This window comes from Sturnira hondurensis, unplaced genomic scaffold (assembly GCF_014824575.4).
Source record: "Sturnira hondurensis isolate 20B ecotype Veracruz unplaced genomic scaffold, ASM1482457v3 Scaffold0006199, whole genome shotgun sequence".
Lineage (NCBI taxonomy): Eukaryota > Metazoa > Chordata > Mammalia > Chiroptera > Phyllostomidae > Sturnira > Sturnira hondurensis.
The window spans coordinates 863,200-881,697 of NW_028078830.1; the positions used below are offsets into that span (position 1 = coordinate 863,200).

General features: G+C 53.3%; 2 protein-coding genes across 3 annotated transcripts; one reads left to right on the forward strand and one right to left on the reverse strand.

Annotated features, from left to right (window-relative positions):
- The first annotated feature begins 197 nt into the window (after positions 1 to 197).
- ZNF446 (zinc finger protein 446) lies at positions 198 to 7,659 on the forward strand. Of its 2 annotated transcripts, none has more exons than XM_037047657.1 (7): positions 198 to 2,612; positions 3,360 to 3,740; positions 3,816 to 4,017; positions 4,289 to 4,383; positions 5,665 to 5,749; positions 5,936 to 6,028; positions 6,183 to 7,659. In XM_037047657.1, exons 2-7 carry the CDS (start codon positions 3,399 to 3,401, stop codon positions 6,662 to 6,664), a joined length of 1,299 nt encoding a protein of 432 aa, XP_036903552.1. In that variant the 5' UTR covers positions 198 to 2,612; positions 3,360 to 3,398; the 3' UTR covers positions 6,665 to 7,659. The 2 variants fall into 2 exon arrangements, with proteins under 2 accessions (XP_036903552.1, XP_036903553.1); XM_037047658.1 differs by having other exon boundaries at positions 5,939 to 6,028.
- A 1,447-nt stretch (positions 7,660 to 9,106) lies between these two features.
- SLC27A5 (solute carrier family 27 member 5) lies at positions 9,107 to 17,895 on the reverse strand. The gene is made up of 10 exons (XM_037047630.1): positions 17,144 to 17,895; positions 15,794 to 16,003; positions 15,288 to 15,446; positions 12,615 to 12,739; positions 11,574 to 11,768; positions 11,400 to 11,490; positions 10,605 to 10,803; positions 10,326 to 10,423; positions 9,429 to 9,559; positions 9,107 to 9,338 (listed from the first exon to the last, which is right to left on the reverse strand). The coding sequence occupies exons 1-10, from the start codon at positions 17,820 to 17,822 to the stop codon at positions 9,162 to 9,164; spliced, it is 2,064 nt and encodes a 687-aa protein (XP_036903525.1). The 5' UTR covers positions 17,823 to 17,895; the 3' UTR covers positions 9,107 to 9,161.
- Positions 17,896 to 18,498: the final 603 nt, after the last annotated feature.

The following is an 18,498-nucleotide window of genomic DNA, read 5'->3' on the forward strand; positions in this document are numbered from 1 at the left end:
CGTTGACTGTAAATTCTTGCACAGCACTGTGGGAGTCCACACCTTCAGCCTCCCCTCCCACCAGGTCCAGGGAGGCTCCCTGATAAAGGTTTCTTTTTCAAATTAAGTGCATGATAATAGCCTGGTTTCACTCTAGCACAGAGCAGATGTGCCATCAGGATGTGTCATCGCCATGGACCTGCAGGGACTTGGCTTCAACCTGGTGGGTCTTTTGGAAAAGCCACAGGGTAGAGGCACAGCCTATCTGTTGCCCCCTGAAGTGCTGATGTGTCCTCTTGGCAGCCAGGTAGGTGAGTGGCAGCTAGATGGGGTGAGGCTGTCCCAAACAGCAGCTCTGCTAGGAGTTGTGCCTTTGTGGTTCCCAGCTATGGCATCTGAAGCAGGGGCTACATGTGACCCCAAAGGTTGACCCCAGTCCAGCAGGTGTTCCAGTCCCATCATATCCAAGACCTCAGAGACATCTGTTATACTGAGTGAGCACAGACACGATACCCCCACCCCCACTCCCCACCTGCCAGCAGAGCCAATCCCATCTTTTGTCCCAGTTCCTTCGATGTGGGGAGACGGTTGGGGAGAGGAGTCGTGCAATACCCCACCCCCCAGACCCTTCCAGGACATGTCCTCTGTGCCTGGGCTCTTGAACCATTGTCTGCTCCTCCTGGACTCTTGCTCTCTGTTCTGGTCCACATTCTGGCCTTGCCTCCATCTCTCCTTTCCCCAGGCTTGCCTCCCCACCCTAACTGAGGACTCTTCTGAGAGTCTGTGGGGACCCACAGAGTCACATGCCACATTTTCTGCAACTTGGACAGAAGCTCCTTCAGGAGTCCAGTTTCCACCTTGAGCTCTCCTGACCCCTCAGCTTGAGCCTACTGTCTCCCCACTACCTTCCTCCCTGCTTCTTTGAACCCCTTCCTATCTCTGTGGCCTCTGCTATCCCTGAGTTTCTCCATAAATGTACCCCTCCCACTACTCAGGACTGCTCAGTGACCTCCACTCTGTTCCTATGGGAAGAGCTACCATGGGCATCCTCCTTCCACCATGTGGAAGCTGCCTCCCTCAAACCTCTGGTCACACTGAGCCCTGTCCTGCCAGGTGGGCTCCCCTGTTCTTAGCCCTGAACAGGCTGTGACTATAAAAATGTCCCTGGTCTTTCTGGGTCAAGATGGTGAACTGAACCCATCCTCTCAAAAGCCAACTGAAACCACAGAAGACCATGTTTAAGACAAACCTTGTGGGTTTGTGAGGAGGAGGATGGAAAAAAGAGTACATGACAATGGCATTCTACTCCTAGATGAGGATGAGGGAGCTGTCACTGGCTTAGGGAAAGTCAGTACTGAGTTGGCACTAGGGTAGGTGGAGGTGGACCCACCAGGCTTATGCTGCAAAACTTAAGAAATGACACTTGCAGTCTCCTTTGAGAGAAGACCTAAAGGATGACTGAGGGGAGAGATACTGGAGGAGCTGTGAGCCCCAGGTCTTTCTAGGGTGGATGGTGAGAGATCTGCTTCTAGAGGGTCTGCTCAGTCCCTGTGAGAAGACCTAAGCCCCCACAAAAGAGCCCAATTTAATGTTGCTACTGGGAAGAGTTGACAATCCCCAGCCACTCACATGCTCAGAGCTTCCAATCAGTGGTTAAAACCACAGCTCTGTAGAGAGCTGGCAGCTAGGGATTCCTAGGTATCAGAAGTCATGCTTCACGCACTTGATGTGTGGAAGCAAAACTGACCTCGATAACACTGTCTATGAAGGTAAACTAAAAATAAAGGCCACCTTACTAGTTCTGGCCCCCAAAGTAAATAAAGTTTTGAGTACTGGTATCTGAAGACCGGTCAGACTCAGATTATGTAAATCATGGGACAGGTTCCTAATTGGTAACTGGGTGCCCACCGGAGAAAATGCTCAGCGAAGATCAAATGAAGGACCCACACTCTCCTCGCTGGAAACAGGTCAGGGGGGCCGGACCCTGTTTCCTTCTGGGACCACCAGGAAGTAAGTCTGCGGAGCAATAGTACGCAACCCGCAACCCGGCCTCCTCTGAAGGCAAGGGGACGCTCCAGCTGTTGCCTTGGAAACCTCTGCAGGAGGGCGGACACATTCCTACCGCAAGACCAGCCACAAGCCTCAAGCAGCGCATTGGGGGAGGGGCCTGGGTAGAGTGCCAGCTCTGATTGGTCGGAAGGTCACGTACCTCACCTCGCTTACCAATAGGAGCCCGGCCCATTTTGCACACGCGCAGAGGTCTAACGGCCCACCTTGGCAGTTGCTGAGTTGTAGGACACAGATGCAAGGAACGGCCGCCAGTGAAGGAAGGGAGCTCCATAACCTGGGCTACTCTGCAGATTCCTCTACGAAGAATGGAGCACTTCTTAGTCGTGAAAGATCTCTGAAAATAGCCTCCGCTGACGGAGGTCGCGACTGTCCTTACTTGTTGAAGCTCATGGGAAACGTAGTCCGAAGGGAGGGGGCGGTGTCTTCGCAGCAGTGGTGTGATTGGCCAGAACTGTGTCGCCAAGGCAACGCACGGAGGGGCGTGGAGCGGGGCGTCCTGCGAGAGGTGGGAGAGGCGCGGAGGTGCCAGTGACCGGAAGTGGCCTGCGGGCGCGGTAGCTGAGGTGAGCGTGGGCCCTGCTGGGCTGGGCTGGGCGCGGCTTCTACTTCCCGGGACCCAGGCCCTCCCCCCTGCGCTAGGGAGCGCCCGCGGATCTTCCGACGTTCCTTGAGCGCTTCACCTTCGAACGTCTCCCATTCAGAACACTGTTCTGCCTCCTCCGGGAAGACCTCCCTTCCTTCCATTTTTGAGAGATAGACTCGGGAGGCTGGTCTCGCGGGTTTGACAGCCCCCCCCGACGTGGGCGTGTTTCATTCCAGACCCTCTTCAGGGTCACAGTTACCGGCTCACGACTCTTCGCAGGTCGTCATTGTGGTGTGCTTTTTTCACATGCACCATGTACATGGTGCGAGTGATCCACAGTTTGCTATGGTCGGCGAGCACAGAGCCCTGGAGTCCAGCCTCTACCCTCGACCGAGAGCGCAGACGCGTCTTTCCCAGTAGCCAGCCCCTCAGGGTGACCACTTCAGTCAACATGTTCTGCCTTAGCCCCTTCCCATCCTCTCGGCCCCAAGCCTCCCTGTCCTCCTGTGGACTGACTGCTACCTCCCTCTTCTGCTGGACACTTCCTGTGGCTCCTCAGCCTGACCCTGGAAACCTATCTCTCCAACACCCCCGGTTGTTCCCAGATGTTGGCACTTTCCTGGAAGCTCCATTGGACAAACTGCCTCCAAGCACTTTTCCAAAGTCTGCCTTATCCTGATGACTTGGCGGCCTTTTGGCAGGTACCCTGACCCATCCTTTTCTGCAGGTTCCTCTTGGTGGCTCCAAGAAGACTCTTGACACAAAAATGCCATCCTCACTGGAGTCCCTTCTTCCACCTTCCGTGGATCCTGCAGCCACTTTAGAGGACCCTGAGGCAGCACGCCTGCGCTTCCGGGGGTTCTGCTACCAAGAGGTGTCCGGTCCCCAAGAGGCTCTGGCCCGGCTTCAAGAGCTCTGCCGCCAGTGGCTGCGGCCAGAGGTGCACTCCAAGGAGCAAATGCTGGAGCTGCTGGTGCTGGAGCAGTTCCTGGGCTCGCTGCCCTCTGAGATCCAAGCCTGGGTGCGAGGCCAGAGGCCAGGTAGCCCTGAGGAGGCTTCAGCTCTAGTCGAGGGCCTGCAGCATGATCCTGGGCAACTACTGAGCTGGGTGAGTATGGCCAGTTTGGCTTTAAGGAGGTACAGAGCAAGACTAGAGCCCTGGTGACTTCTCTGTTCCCTTCAGATCACAGCCCACGTCCTGAAGCAAGCAGTGCTCCCAGCAGCACAGAAGGCAGAGGACTCACTGGGGAGGCCTCACCCTCCAGGGATAGTAGAGCCCCTCAGAGCAGCTGCTGGGGAGGACCCACAGGATGCCCAGAAGAAGGGGTCTGCTCAGCTCAGTTGCAGTGTGAAGGAGGAGCCTGATGTGGATGGGCAGGAAATGGGTAAGAGTGGGGGCCGCACTTGGCTAGGGGGTCTCCTGGTGGGAGTGTGGATGTCCTCAGCTGGGATGGGGACCCAGGAGGGACTGCAGACTGCATAGCAGATCCCTGTGAGGCAGGAAGAAAGTGCTGGCTCACTGCATGCCATGTGGCTGGCACACACAGGGGCCTCCTGCCTGCTGGCAGAGGAGGGCCACGGCTGCAGCACTTGCACCAGCTCATCTGCCCTGGCTCACATGGGCAGCCCCTGACCCCTGTCTGCCTCACTTCCTAGCACCTGCTAGTCCCCTAAATCCAGCCCAATCCCAAGAGGGACCAGTTGGACATGGGGAACCGGACTCCACCTCTTTCCATCCACCCAGGATTCAGGTGAGCAGCCCCAGGTGGGAGGAGAATGTCTTGGTGAGCACTCTGCCAGCCAATGTTTTAGGCTCCTAGGCCAGCCATTCTTGTGCTCTTTGCTGCTCAGATTGGAGTTGGTACCAGGGTCCCCTGCAGGTCCTGGGGGACAGGGACAGACTGGGGGTCTCTATAGTTGGGTAGGACTTTAGAAAACTGGTTTAGAGTGATGGGAACAGTTAGGAGTTGGCTTCCTCACAGAGAAGTCAGTCGGGGGTTGCAGCTCCCAACCAGTCCTGAGCCAGCACCTGGGGATTTACACCCTCCCTTGTGTGCAGGTGGGGAGGGGACAAGATGACCAACCATGGGTGAAAGCCTAAGCCTCAACCACACAGCAGTCCTGTCTCCCCAGCACAACTGAGATCAGAATGGAGAGTCTCTTCGCAGGAAAGTCTCTTCGCTCACAGTCCCCTCTGTCTAGCTGGGTGTGGAAGCTCAGCTGAGGCCCCCACTACCTGCACTGCTCTCTTCTTGAGTGTGGGTAGCAGAGTAGCAGGGGTCCTGTCCTCTCCCAGCAACTTTGTTCCTAAGCCACTCCACTCGAGCATCCTAGTGGAAGAGGTGGGTGGGATGAGCTAGGAGGCTGCAAAGTGCCCCAGGCTCCCTCTACAGCCTGAGGAACAATAGGAAACAGACACAGACTGGATTCAAAGCCTCCTCACCTCCAGTCATCACCACCCCAGCTGTGACTCCCTGTGGCCACTGCCTCCTCTGTCACTTGTCTGTGGGGACTATTTTTCCCAACCCAGCAAAGCTCCAACCAGATAATGGGATTCTGAGAGGCGAGAAGATTCTCTCTGTCCACACAGAGAACCCAGCCCACATTACCTGTGCCAGGTGTGGGGCTGTACCTCCCATCGTGTGGGCAGCCAGGTGCCCACATTTGGGAGTGCTGAGGGCTCTTTGCAGCTTCCCTGGAAAGGAGCCTGGAGTCCCCTGAGTCCCTGGATCTTTTGCTCAAGGGGACACTGCTCAAGGCACAGGTGTGGGTCCAGCCACATCTTCCCTGACTGCCTCTCAGCAAACCCAGGAGCCCTAGGCTCTGTCCCTCCAGAACGTGGGGTGGGGCAGCTCAGGGATGAATGCTGGCAGCTTCCGGTAGGTGAACCGTAGGCCGCTCCCACACATCCGCTTTCCCATCCCTCACACCTCCATCTGAGTGTGGTCTGAGTCTCCAGGGAATGAGGCTGTGACCTGGAGAGGGGTGGGCTGGAGTGGAGGTGCAGGCAATGAAAGGCCTAGTCCCGGCAGGAGGAGTGGGGGCTGCTGGACCCGTCACAGAAGGAGCTGTACTGGGACGCGATGCTGGAGAAGTACGGCACGGTGGTCTCCCTGGGTGAGGACCGGCGGCACCTCCTCCCCTCTCCCCTTCCTACATCCCTCCCTATCCTGTGGGTGCCCGCCTTCTTCCTCTTTCCCAAGGGGCTCCCATGCTACCTGCCAAGGTCCCCACCCCCTTCCTTTGTGCCAGCCCTTCACCCGCCCAGTGCCAGGAGTGGCGCCTGATCACCCCCAACCCCAGCAGGGTTACCGCCCCCTAGGCCTGATGCGCATGCTGAGTTGGAGCCAGGGGTACTGAGCACAGGGACAGAGGACCCAGGAAGCTTCTGTCAGCGTGAGTGCTGCCCCATGGGAAAAGGGCCACCCAGTATTGGGTGGGTGGGAGCTTGTGTGGCACACACGCAGTGGGAAGGGCGGGGAGGGGGGCCAGATGGCGGGCCAAGGTTCTGGTTCCAGGGCCATTGGTCCACCACGTGTCCTTTTCCCAGGGGGTGAGAGCGAGGGTCTGCCAGGCTGCCCCGAGTCCCCGCTGTCCTGGGAGGGCCCGTCTGGGGCCACCGCATTGGTCCCGCCACCACCTGTGCCGAGCGCCGCACGGAGCAAGCCCTACACCTGTGAGCAGTGCGGTCGCGGTTTCGACTGGAAATCAGTGTTCGTCATCCACCACCGGACGCACACCCGCGGGCAGGGTGCTCAGGCCGCATCACTGACTGTCGGGGGTGCTGAGAAGCAGCTGCAGAATCCCCGGGAGCCGGGTGCACTGCGCCACCCCCGGCGCATGGCCCCAGCCCCTCGGAACTACGCCTGCGAGGAATGTGGGCGCAGCTTCAGTTGGAAGTCGCAGCTGGTCATCCACAGGAAGAGCCACGTTGGCCAGCAATGCCACTTCTGCGACGACTGTGGCCGCGGCTTCGACTGGAAGTCCCAGCTGGTCATCCACAGGAAGAGCCACCGGCTGGAGGCCCCGTGAGCGGCTGGAGAAGGCCGACTCACCTTAGCGATCTCCTCGTCCTCAGGACCTGGACTCAGCCTGGAAGACCGGGGGACAGTAGCGGGCCCTGTAGTAAATCAGGGCTCCCAGGAAGCCACCTGGGTGCAAGAAAAGAAGCTGCTCTTGCACGCCCCCATGCCCCGTCTCATCTGAAGTGAGGCCTGGTTTGAATCCACCCTGACCAGTGGCCGAGGGGCGACTTCCAAGCTTGGATCAGCCGGCGATGCAGGCTGACGACTTTTCCAAGCCCTGGGACCGCGTTAGCCGCAGGTAGTTGCTCAACAACTGCCTCTTCCCACCCTTCCTGACACAGCAGGGTCTGGGGTGCACATGTGGTAGGTGCAGAAAGCCCAGGAGAGCATCGGTCTGCTTCTGTTTGCAGGAAGAGAGAAAACTAATAGTCCTTCATATGTGTTGTAGGTTTTTAACAAATCCCACTTTTACAGTAGGGAAGTTTTTGCATAACAATCCTGATTTCTGGCTCTGCTGGTCAGAAGATCAGCAGTTCCGCTCCTCCTGCCTGGCAGCTGGGGCCACTAAGCAGCAAACCCATGAGAAGGTCCAGCGATTCTGGTCCAGCAGTCCTGGTTCCCAGCCAACCTTCTTCCTGTACTGGACACATCACTCTTCCGGCCTTGTTGTCCTTTGAGCTCATGAGTGTCAGCTTGAGTGGACACTAAGGGACTTACATTTTAAGCATGGGTAGACAAGGGGGCCTCACAAAAAAAGGATACACACATGACTTAGGCCATGCACACCTGCAGGTCAGGACTGTGTCCCCACGGCCCACACAGTAGATCAGTGGGTCACAAAGTTAGAGAAAAAAGGATTAGCTGCCTGCTGCCCGTGGAGGTATGTCTGGATTCCTAGGCAGGCATTTGGGACTTTGTTCAATACATTGTGTTGGTTTCCTGTTGTTGCTGTAACAAACTTGGCTTGAAACAACACGAATTTATTCTCTCATGACTGTGAAATGGGTTTCACTGAGCTAAAATCAAGGTGTCATCAGGCAGGCTGCTTGTGAAGCTCTAGGAGAGAATGTATTTCATTGCCTTCTCCAGCTTCTAGAGGCTGCCACATTCCTTGGTTTGTGGCCCCCTCTTCCACCTGTGAAACCAGCCATGGTGGTGAAGTCTTTCTTATGCTGCCATCTCTCTGGCTGTGATCCTCCTATCTCTTCCTTATAAGGACCCTTGTGGTTGCGTTTAGGGTCACCTGTACTCTGTGACAATCTCCCTGTCTCAGGATCCTTAATCACTTTCTTTGCTCTCCACCTACACACTTGATTCACCTACAAAATCCCTTTTACATGTGAGATAACAGGCTCCAGGGATTAGGATGTGAATGTCTTTGGGGGCCATTATTAAGCACCCTTCTCCATCTCCTTCCTACTTTGAAAACAAGGGGCAATTGTATGTGGGACGGTTTCAGGAAACAGGAGTCCTCTGCAGCCTTGGACAAATGCAGGAGTGGCAGGTGGGTGTGGCCAGACAGAGAAGGAGCTGCCTGGGGGATCACTTTGGGTGGGGGCACTTGACCTTGCTCCAGCCTAAAGCTAGGAGGGGGAAGTTTCCATTGAGGGAGGAGGGAGGAGAACTGTCTCCTCCATACCCAGTCTTCTGAGGACCTACTGACCTGTTGCTGTGACACTACTATGGGCTACACCAGGGGTAGCCACTCCTATAGGCTAGTTGAGGTCTTTGGTGGGGAGGTAAGGGGGGCCCTGAAGTATGGTTCCTGGAGAGTACTAAGCCCTGCACTCCCGGCTCACTTCTCCATCCACACGGACATCCATGTACACACCCAAGTTTATTCTTGCTGTGTTCCTGGGCCCAGTGTCAGATGTGTGACAGGAACATCGATCGGTTGCCTCTGGCATGCCCCTAACCAGGGACCTGGCCCACAACCCAGGAATGTGTCCTGACCTGGAATAGAACTAGCAACCCCTTGGTTGGACAGATAACACCTAACCCACTGAGCCACACCAGGCAGGGCAATGTTTTTAATTTTGAATCATGTAGTCATTAGTCCAGTAGCCATAATAACTACCTTTTTTGTTATCCTTGCAAACAGTTTGGGACACAAGGTTAATTGATTAGGTCCAAAGGTTATTATGCCTCATTGATTTGTTTTTAGAAAGGGGAAGGGAGGGAGGAAAACATCAATGTGGGAGAGATACATCAGTCAATTGCCTCTTGCATGGCCCCAACTGGGCATCTGGCCTGTAACCCAGGCATGTGCCCCGGCTGGGAATAGAACTGGCGACCTTTCAGTCGTCAATCCACTGAGCCACACTAGCCAGGGTTATTTTGTTGTTGTCTTAACATTTGAAAGCCTTCAGACATAAGACATGCAAGGTAGTTCCTCTGACATGGCCGCTCCAGCTCCGCATTAAAATGTCTCCCTTTATTTATTTTTTGACAACGGTCAGCACTGAGCCCTGCCCCTTCGGGTGTCTTGTTGGCAGTACAAATGTTCAGAGTCTCCAGGTACCGTCACATACAGCCTGGTATATTTCCTGTGTCAGGGGCCGGAAGGCCTGGGCCTGGTTGTCCAGCACAAACAGTGAGTCAGCAATGACGCCCACGTTGAAGCCCTCACGCACCAAGTGGGACTTCACCAATTTGAAAGTGCTCGTGATCTCCAGGGTGTCCTGCAGGGGCAGTGGATGGTAACTCCGACTGAGACTCCCACATCCAAGACCTCCCACCCACCGCACCAACTACTGCCACCCTGGGCTCACCTGAATACGGATGAAATGGGGCACAGCATAAGCAGGGAGCCAAGTGCAGACATGTTGGTACAGCCTCTGTCCATCGAAGGTCTGGCCAGGGACCAGCTGCAGAGCGGCCATGCCTACCTTCCCCTCACACCCTGGGAAGCACACCAGTCACTCTCTGCCGACCCTTTTGCCTGGCACAGCGCTGTTCACTGGCTGTGCCCCAGCAGCCCCCCCACTGCTAAAATAGAGTTTAAAATTAAGTGAACCCCCCCTGTGAACCATAGAGTCACAGGTCCGATTCCTAGTCAGAGCCCTTGCTTGGGTTGCGGGCCAGGTCCCGAGTAGGGGGCGTTTGAGAGGCAACCACACACTGATGTTTCCCCTCTTTCTCCCTCCCTTCCCCTCTCTAAAATAAATAAATAAACAAAAAATATCGTGGTTCGATTCCCAGTCAGGGCACATGCCTGGGTTGTAGTCCAGTTCCCTGCCGGCCAACTCCCAGCAGGGGACGCACAAAAAGCAACCATACATTGATGTTTCTCTCCCTCTCTCCTTCCCCTCTAAAGATAAATAAATAAAATCTTAAATAAATAAATAAATAAAAAGATTTAGTTATGTTAAAGAACTTCATTTAAAAAAATAAATAAATAAAATAAAATAAAATGAGGCCCTGGCTGGTGTAGCTCAGTGGGTTGAGCGCGGGCCTGCGAACCAGATGATCGCAGTTCGAATCCCAGTCAGAGTACATGCCTCGGTTGCAGGCCAGTTCCCGGCAGGGGCCAGTTCCCAGCAGGGGATGCACAAGAAGCCACCATACCTTGATGTTTCTCTTCCTCTTTCCTTCCCTTCCCCTCTAAAGATAAATAAATAATAAAATATTTAAAAAAATAAAAATAAAATGAGGTGAACCCTACACACCTGGCACAGACACACCGTAGACGTTCACCTCCTGCAGGAAGTCCACGAGTGACAACACACCCTCCACCTCCCTCGTGGACACGTTCTCACCCTTCCATCTGCGGGGGAGTAGCCGGGCTTGTAACCACTCCCCTGATAGTAGGCAGGCCCCGCCTCTTGCCCACCAAGCCCCGCCCCTGGCTCCGGAAGTTCCGCCTCTCCAGTCGGCCTCCCTTTAGTGTCTAATAGCTCCGGTGGCCCCGCCTTCCAGTCCCGCCCCCAATAAACCCCGCCCAGGACCGGAAGGTGTCTCCGAGGCGGTCGAGGAAGTAGAGGAATCCTTCGCGGTCCATGGACAGCACGTCCCCTGAGTTGTAGTAGACGTCGTCCGGGCGCCGCACCTTTCGCACCAACTTCCGTTCCGAAAGCTCTCGAGGCCCGCGGTAGCCCAGGAAAGGGTTGCGGCCTAGCACCCGACTCAACAGGAGCCCCGGCTCCCCTGGGGGCATTAACCATGGACAAGAACCTCAGAAGCCCACCAGCCACCCGCGGGAGATTTGCAGCAACGATGAGCTCCATCACCCGCGAGAGATAGAGTCAGGGAGATGTGGAAATGGGAGAAACAGACTCAGACACAGGGACAGGGAGACAGAAAATGAGAGACAGAGAGACGGAAGGTGGCATGGGAAGCCCGCTGAAGAGGTGGACAAGGGACAGAGACAAATCATGGCGGGAATAAGTGTGGCCAGGGCCTTGCAAAGCCCCAGAAAAGAGACTCTAAGAGAAGGTAGAGGGCAACAAATTGATGCCTGGGAGGACATGGCTTCCACAAAAAGCCTGAGACAACGACTCTAATGGACACCCAGAGACACAGCAGCCAAGAGATTGAGACTGGAAAGTCCGGCAGAGCTGAGAAGCTGAGAGGCAGAGGGTTCCGGATGGTGGTCATACGGGCTGGGTATTCAGCATCCAGGTGAGAGCTGCAGACACCACCAAAGGGCGCTGACCTCAAAGCTTGGGTGGCTTGCTCTAGCCAAGGAGGAAGTGGGATCCCTACCCTTTCCACACCCGGCGAAGGTTCCCCAAGCCCTATACCTGGACCCACAGGCACACAGAAGCCTGCTTTGTCCCTCACAGGCGCGGCGGCCTCCATGTCAAATTGTACAAGCTCGAAGGGGCACAACATCTGAGTGGAGGGTGGGAAGGTATCAGCAGAGGTACGGTGCACTCAGCTTTGATCAGGGTCACTGTCATACCCAACCCACTCACTCGAAGGAAGCAGCTCATCTTGCCCACGGCCCCACAGCGCCCTGGATAGTTCACAAAGCCAATGTTGCCTTCCGTGGATCCGTAGACTTCCAAGATCCGAACGGGGCCAAAGCGTTGCTGGAAGGTCTCCCACACATCTGCCCGGAGTCCGTTGCCCACTGCCAGGCGGACTGTGTGTGTCTGGTCCTCTTGTTGCTGCAGGGATGTGACAAGGAGCTACCCGGGAAACCCTTCCTGGGAGGGCTACCTTGGGTCTGAGGAGTTACCTGGGAGTTGATGAGGGGTTTATACCTAGGGGGTCTACCAGGGGCTCTTACTTGAGAATAGTTACCTGGCATCTGTACTTAGAAGGTTACCTGCAGATATTACCTAGAAGCAGAGAGTGTTAACGTGGCCTTCCTTACCTGGAGGGATACCTAGGGTGACTGAAGGCCTTGTCTTGTATCTTATGTAGGAACAGATACCTGGAATTTTTATCTGGAGCAGTTATTTGGAGACCTTGACCTGGAGGTAACTTGGGAAGTGATTTGAAGCTTCATCTTGGGGAGTTACCTAGGGGCCTTACTTTGGGGTAGTTGCCTGGAGACTTTCCTTGAGGGCTTGCCTACAGGCTTTATCTGGAGGGATACCTGGGGACCTTGGCTGGAGACAGTTACCTGTGGTCTATACCTCATTGCTCTGTAAGGACGAGACTGGCTTACATTTAATGAGTTCGTCCTGGGCCACGCTGTGTTCTGGGCACAGTACATATGTTTAGTTCTCATAATACCCCCTTGAGATATTATCCCTGTTTTCCAAATGAGGACACTGAGGCTGAGAGAAGTGAAGTCACCTGCCCAAGGAAGCACGGGTGATCATTGAAGGAGCCATTATTGGAAATCTTGTGTGTGACTCATTGTATGTGGCTCTTGTCTGGGGTGTTTTACCTGTGGGACCTTGCTTGAGACCTGTACTTGAATATACCTTAGAGATTTACCTGGTGTGACAGTTGGGATTTCATAGCTAAGGTGTTCCCCCTGGAGCCCTACCTGAGTGCCTCACCTGGGGAATGTTACACAGGTACCGCAGGACCTCACCCACATATGGGATCACAGTCACACCGTGTTGCCGACAGTCATCCCAGAAGCAGGAAGCAGAGAACTTGGGGGCCAGGACACAGGTCGCTCCTGGAAGGCAGGAGAGGAATGAGTTTTTCAGGTCTTGCTTCCAAGCCACTGTGAGAAGCTGCTTTGGTCTGAGGCCCCTGGAGCACAGGATGATACTGGGCTTATCTCCACATCCCTCGCCCAGCCAGAGCTGCCTCCATTAGAGAATCATAACGAGGCCTGCGTTCGAATCCTGTCCTCAGAATGTGTGGAAAGCTTTGGTGCCTCATAGAAAGCAAGCACTGGTAAATAAGGGCTAGGAAAATTAATCATTTTTTATTATGATAAGTGTTTTTTTTTTAGATCTTATTTATTTATTTTTAGAGAGAGGGTAAGGAAGGGAGAAAGAGAAAGAAACATCAGTGTATGGTTGCCTCTCACATGGCCCCCACTGGGGACCTGGCCCACAACCCAGGCATGTGCCCTGATTGGGAATCCAAACTGGCGACCCTTTGGTTCACAGCTCATGCTCAATCCACTGAGCTACACCAGCCAGGGCTATTATGATAAGTGTTTTATCTGAGCAGAAGTATAGGCTGGTAAATGGATGGATGGAAAGGTGAGTGGGTGGATGTTTTCAAGGATGCTCACATGGATTAATTTTAGGAGCCACTACATTCACCCCAGGTAAGTGAACCCTCCTTTTCTGATTCCTTTCTCTACAGCTGGCTCTGTAGAGGGCAGTCTCCCCAACTCAACCCTAATCCTCCACAGAATCCTGCAAGTGAAACATCGTTATCCCTGCACCCAAAGGGACAATGGCTGGTGTGCTTGGTTAGTAGCAAGTGTATCTTCTTTGAGCCTGTATTTTTGACAGGTAAAATATGAAATGGGTGCTGACCCTGGCTAGTGTGGCTGAATGGATTGAGTGCTGGCCTGTGAGTAGGAAGGTCACCAGTTCAATTCTCAGGGCACATGCCTAGGTTGGGGGCCAGGTCCCCAGTTGGGGGTGCACGGGAGGCAACCAATCCATGTTTCTCTCCCTCTCTTCCTCCCTTCTTCTCTAAAAGTGTATATATAAAATCTTTAAAATAATAAATAAAATGGATGCTGGGACCTTGAAAATAACAGCTCTCCAAATGAAATCTATAATTCAGGAAAGGTCATCAAGAGTTAGTAAAACCAGCCCTGGCTGGTGTAGCTCAGTGGACTGAGCGCGGGGCTGCGAACCAGACAATCGCGGTTCGATTCCCAGTCAGGGCACATGCCTGGGTTGCAGGCCAGTTCCCAGCAGGGGCAAGTTCCCAGCAGGGGATGCACGAGAAGCAACCATACCTTGATGTTTCTCTTCCTCTCTCCTCCCCTTCCCATCTAAAGATAAATAAAAAAAATATTTTTTAAAAAAGTTAGTAAAACCAGGTGTAAGGTTGGTAGAGAGTTTTCCAAGTAAAGCTCTCAATTCACCTCAGTCTTTTTAAGTTAGGATAATAGTTATGAGCTGCCTCCGATGCGATGAATTAGGAAGCACAATGAACCTGACCACACAGTTCTTGCCAAGAGTAATTGAACAGAATCTAACATCTCTAGAGGAAATTTCCACTCTAACAGGAAACATGAGGAAAGAGGAGCAGCGACCAAACAATGAGACTGACTGTGAGAAGACAGTTTGACAGTTGGGGACATTTGAACATGAAGTGTGCTTCAGATGGTACTAAAGAGTCCCTGTTTACAAAGACTTACATACAAAGTCTCATCATTTGCAACATACAGTTGCAAGTGAAAAGATACTGTTTCTAGGATTTGCTCTAAAATAATCCAGAGAAAAATTCATGTGAAATAAAACTGGCAATATGTTAACAATTGTTGAGGCTGGGTGTGGATGAGGACATGGGAGACTTCATCAAAGTATTTACTTTTGTGTATGTTTGAAATTTTCTGTAATTTAAAAAAGTATTTTAATATAAAAAAGACAAGGGTAAAGGGGGAAGTGATAAACTACAACAAAATGTTCATGGTGGCTGAAGCTGGATTGTGGGTATGTGAGGATTCATGTAGAAATTTTTATATGTTTAAAGTTTTTTTTTAAGATCTTATTTATGTACTTTAGAGAGAGGGGAAGGGAGGGAGAGAAACATCAATGTGTGAGAAATACAGTGATAGGTTGCCTCTCACACGCCCCCAACTGGGAACCTGGCCCACAACCCAGGCATGTGCCTTGACTGGGAACCGAATTGTGCCTTTGGTTTGCAAGCTGGCGCGTATTCCACTGAGCCACACCACCCAGGGTATGAAGATAAAACTTTAAGGAAAAAAAAGAAAGAAAGAAACCACTGTGGAGAGGTCTCCATGTGAATTCCTAGACAGGTGTCCCCGGAGACAGCCCAATGGAGTGCTTGGTGAGAATTTCCTCACTGGGACAGGAGCTCACACAAGTTATCTCACACCAGCTCTTGTCACCTCCTTACTAAAACAGCCTTTGGGGACTGTCTGGGTGTCCAAGCCTCTGTGCAGATTCTCCTGGGGCTCTCTGCCGTAAAGGGGAGACCCAGGGTGCTGGGTAATCTGTGGGGCCTTGTCACTTCAGTCTGGTAGTCTCCTGCACTGGAGAGGTTGTCAGGGAAGGGCTTACCGAGCTCCAGGCAGCCAAGGACCCCAAGGACAAGTCCCATCACATGGTACAGAGGCAGGACCGTGTAGACCACGTCATCAGCTGTGACCCCGCATAGAGACAGCATCCTGCTCATCTGTAGTACCCGCTCATGTGTGAGGATGGCAGGCTTTGGGAGACCTAGAGGATGAAGGCATGGGAAGGGCGGGGTGGCAGGGGGACAACATGCAGGGCTGGGTCTCCATGGTCAAGTTTGCATGGTCCTCAGAAGCTGGTCAAGTGTGAGGGTTTGCAGGTGGGTTCAAGGAGGTCTGATAGGTTTGGGGTTCAGAGGTAGACTGCTCCGTTAGGGTTTCAGTGGCTGTTTGCTAGGATTCTGGCACTGACTACTCATATCACATTGGTGGGAGTGGGGTTCAGGCCAGATTTCACAATCAAAGCACAGAGTGGGTTTTGGAGGTCAGGTTTGGGATTAGGTCAGTGTGAGAGTTCAGAGGTCGGGGCTAGGGTGGCTGGGTTGCCCTCACCAGTGGTCCCTGAGGTGTAGATAAACAGAGCAGGGCTCTGCGGTGTGATCCCAGCACGTAGGTCAGCAGGCACAGGGTCTGTGGGTGCAGCGTCAACAGCAGCCCCCAGTGCCCCTACTCCCGGTGTCCGGGAGGAGAGGCTGAGGTAGAAGCAGCGGATGTTCTCTGCCTGCAGCTTGGGGAGAATCTCCTCCAGGTTCTTCTCGAGGGCTGCGGGGATGGTCCAGAGGAGAAACTGAGGCAAGGCCCACCCTCGAGGTTGGGAGGGGAGACCCTGGAGACCCAGAGATGGGGCAGAGAAGCTCACTATCAGCCCCAAAGGATGCAGCCAGCAGACAAAAACTTCTTCATTCTTCTGTAAAGAACCCCATGAGTACCGTAATTTTCTGTGTATATTGTGCAGTTTTTGCCCAAAATTTTGAGGAAAGAATAAGGATGTGTATTATACGTGGGTAGTACTAATTCTCTCTGTGTGTGTCTCTAAAGACATGTTTTTAAATTCTTTTTGCCCTGGCTGGTGTAGCTCAGTGGATTGAGCACAGGCCTGCGAACCAGAGGATCGCAGTTCGATTCCCAGTCAGGGCACATGCCTGGGTTGCAAGCCAGTTCCCTGCAGGCCAAGTCCCAGCAGGGGACGCACAAAAGGCAGCCATACATTGATGTCTCTCTCCCTCTCTCCTTCCCCTCTAAAGATAGATAAATAAATAAAATAAAAATAAATAAATAAATTCTTTTTAAAAAGATTTTATTTATCTTGAGAGGGGAAAGGAAGGAGAGAGGGAGATAAATATCAATGTATGGTTGCCTCTTGTGTGGCCCCTGCTGGAAATTGGCATGCAACCAAGGCTGGGAATTGAACCACAGTTGTTTGGTTTGCAGGCCCGTGCTCAACCCACTGAGCTACACCAGCCAGGGCTAAAAACATTTTTTTAAATTCTTTTATTTATGCTTATGCCTTAAAAGTGTAACTTGAGAAAGCAGTAATGATATCCATATGCAAAATAATATGCTGGAATATGATCATTGGTTTTGTTTCTAAATATAAATTAAAAAGTAATTGAATTAAAATATTAAAGCCAAATTTTTTTTCCTGAAAGTTTGGGCCAAAAACGTGGGTGCGCATTATACACGGCAACATACGGTAGTAGTTCTTGGCCAAAACAAAGATAGAAATAGTCATGGTAAAAAAAAAACAAAAACACTTCGGGTAACCCCAGTATTGCTGTAAAGTTCCAACAGCCTCCGGAATGAGCCAGGAGGAAGGAGCTCCTTGCCCAGCCCCCACCTGGACCCTTTGAACAGCAGTCTGTGTCCCCGGCCCCATCCCCTTCTGTCCTCTGGGGTCTTCACCTGGGTCTACTACCAGTACCCGAGCCCCGGAGCTCAGCACCGAGTGCACCAGGGGCACCCCGCGGATGTGTGGGTTGATCCAAGCCACCGCGCAGCCCAGCTTGGCCAGTCCCAGCCACAGACCCAGAGCTGGAATGGACTGGGAAGGCAGCATCAGGAGAGCAGCAGATTCCCTGGTCCCCTGGCCCGCGACATCGGCCAGCTCCGCCTTCAGGGCCCACGCTGCCCGGCAGGCCTGGGTGTTCAGCTCCCCGTAGGTGACCGAGCGGCCCCCGCGTCCCGTCCATACCAAGGTCACGCGGCCCGGCTGCCTGTGCGCCCGCCGCTCAAAGGCATCCACGAAGGTTAAGGGGGGCTTGCGGCTCAAGCGCGCCCTGATGTCCAAGCCCAAGCGGAGGATCCCAACGATGTAGGCCACGTCGGCCGGCAGCCAGCGCAGCCCCGGGGGTGGCCGTGCGGGCAGCAGAGCCAGCACGAGGGCCACTGTAGCCAGACTCGACCAGTGGGGCATCCAGGGAAGGAGCCATGGCCGCGCCACTGCGGCCAGGGCTACCAGCGCACAGCAGGCGGGGTCCCCCAGGAGCCAGCGCAGTGCCAGGGCCACGGCTGCAGACCATGCGGACCTCCCCAGGCTCAGCAGCAGGAGCAGCAACAGGGGAAGGTGCAGCCAGCGACCCATTGCACCAGTTGTGTTCAGAGAAGTGCCTTCGGAATGCTGGGAGCTGCCGACCTCGACCTCTGGCCCCTGGCTGTTGCACGCAGTTCTGACAGCAGTGATACCAGCCCCAGCACTCTGCTGCCACCCTCCTTTCCTTTTTAAAAAATATCTTATTTATTTATTTTAGACAGAGGGAAGGGAGAAAGAGGGAAACATCAATGTGCGGTTGCCTGGAAGGAAACCAACAACTCTTTGGTTTGCAGGCCCCTTGCATAGTCCATGGAGCCACACCAGCCAGGATCTTATTTTCTTTATTATTTGTTCATTTTATTTTATTTTAATCCTCACCCATGGACTTTTTTTTTCATTGCTTTTTTAAAAAAGTTATATTTGGAGAAAGGGGGAGGGAGAGAGGGACACATCAATGTGCAAGAGAAACATTGATCAGTTGCCTCTCATTCCTTCCCAGTGCCTGAAACCCAGGCATGTGCCTCTGCTGGGAATTGAACTCATGACCTTTCAGTTGGGAGTACAATGCCCAAACAACTGAGCCATGCAGGCTAGGGGTATTTTTATTGTTTTTACTTTTTTTTTTTTTAAGATTTTATTTATTTATCTTCAGAGAGGAAGGAGAGAGGGAGAGAAACATCAATGTATGGTTGCCTTTCATGTGTCCCCTGCTGGGAGTTGGCCTGCA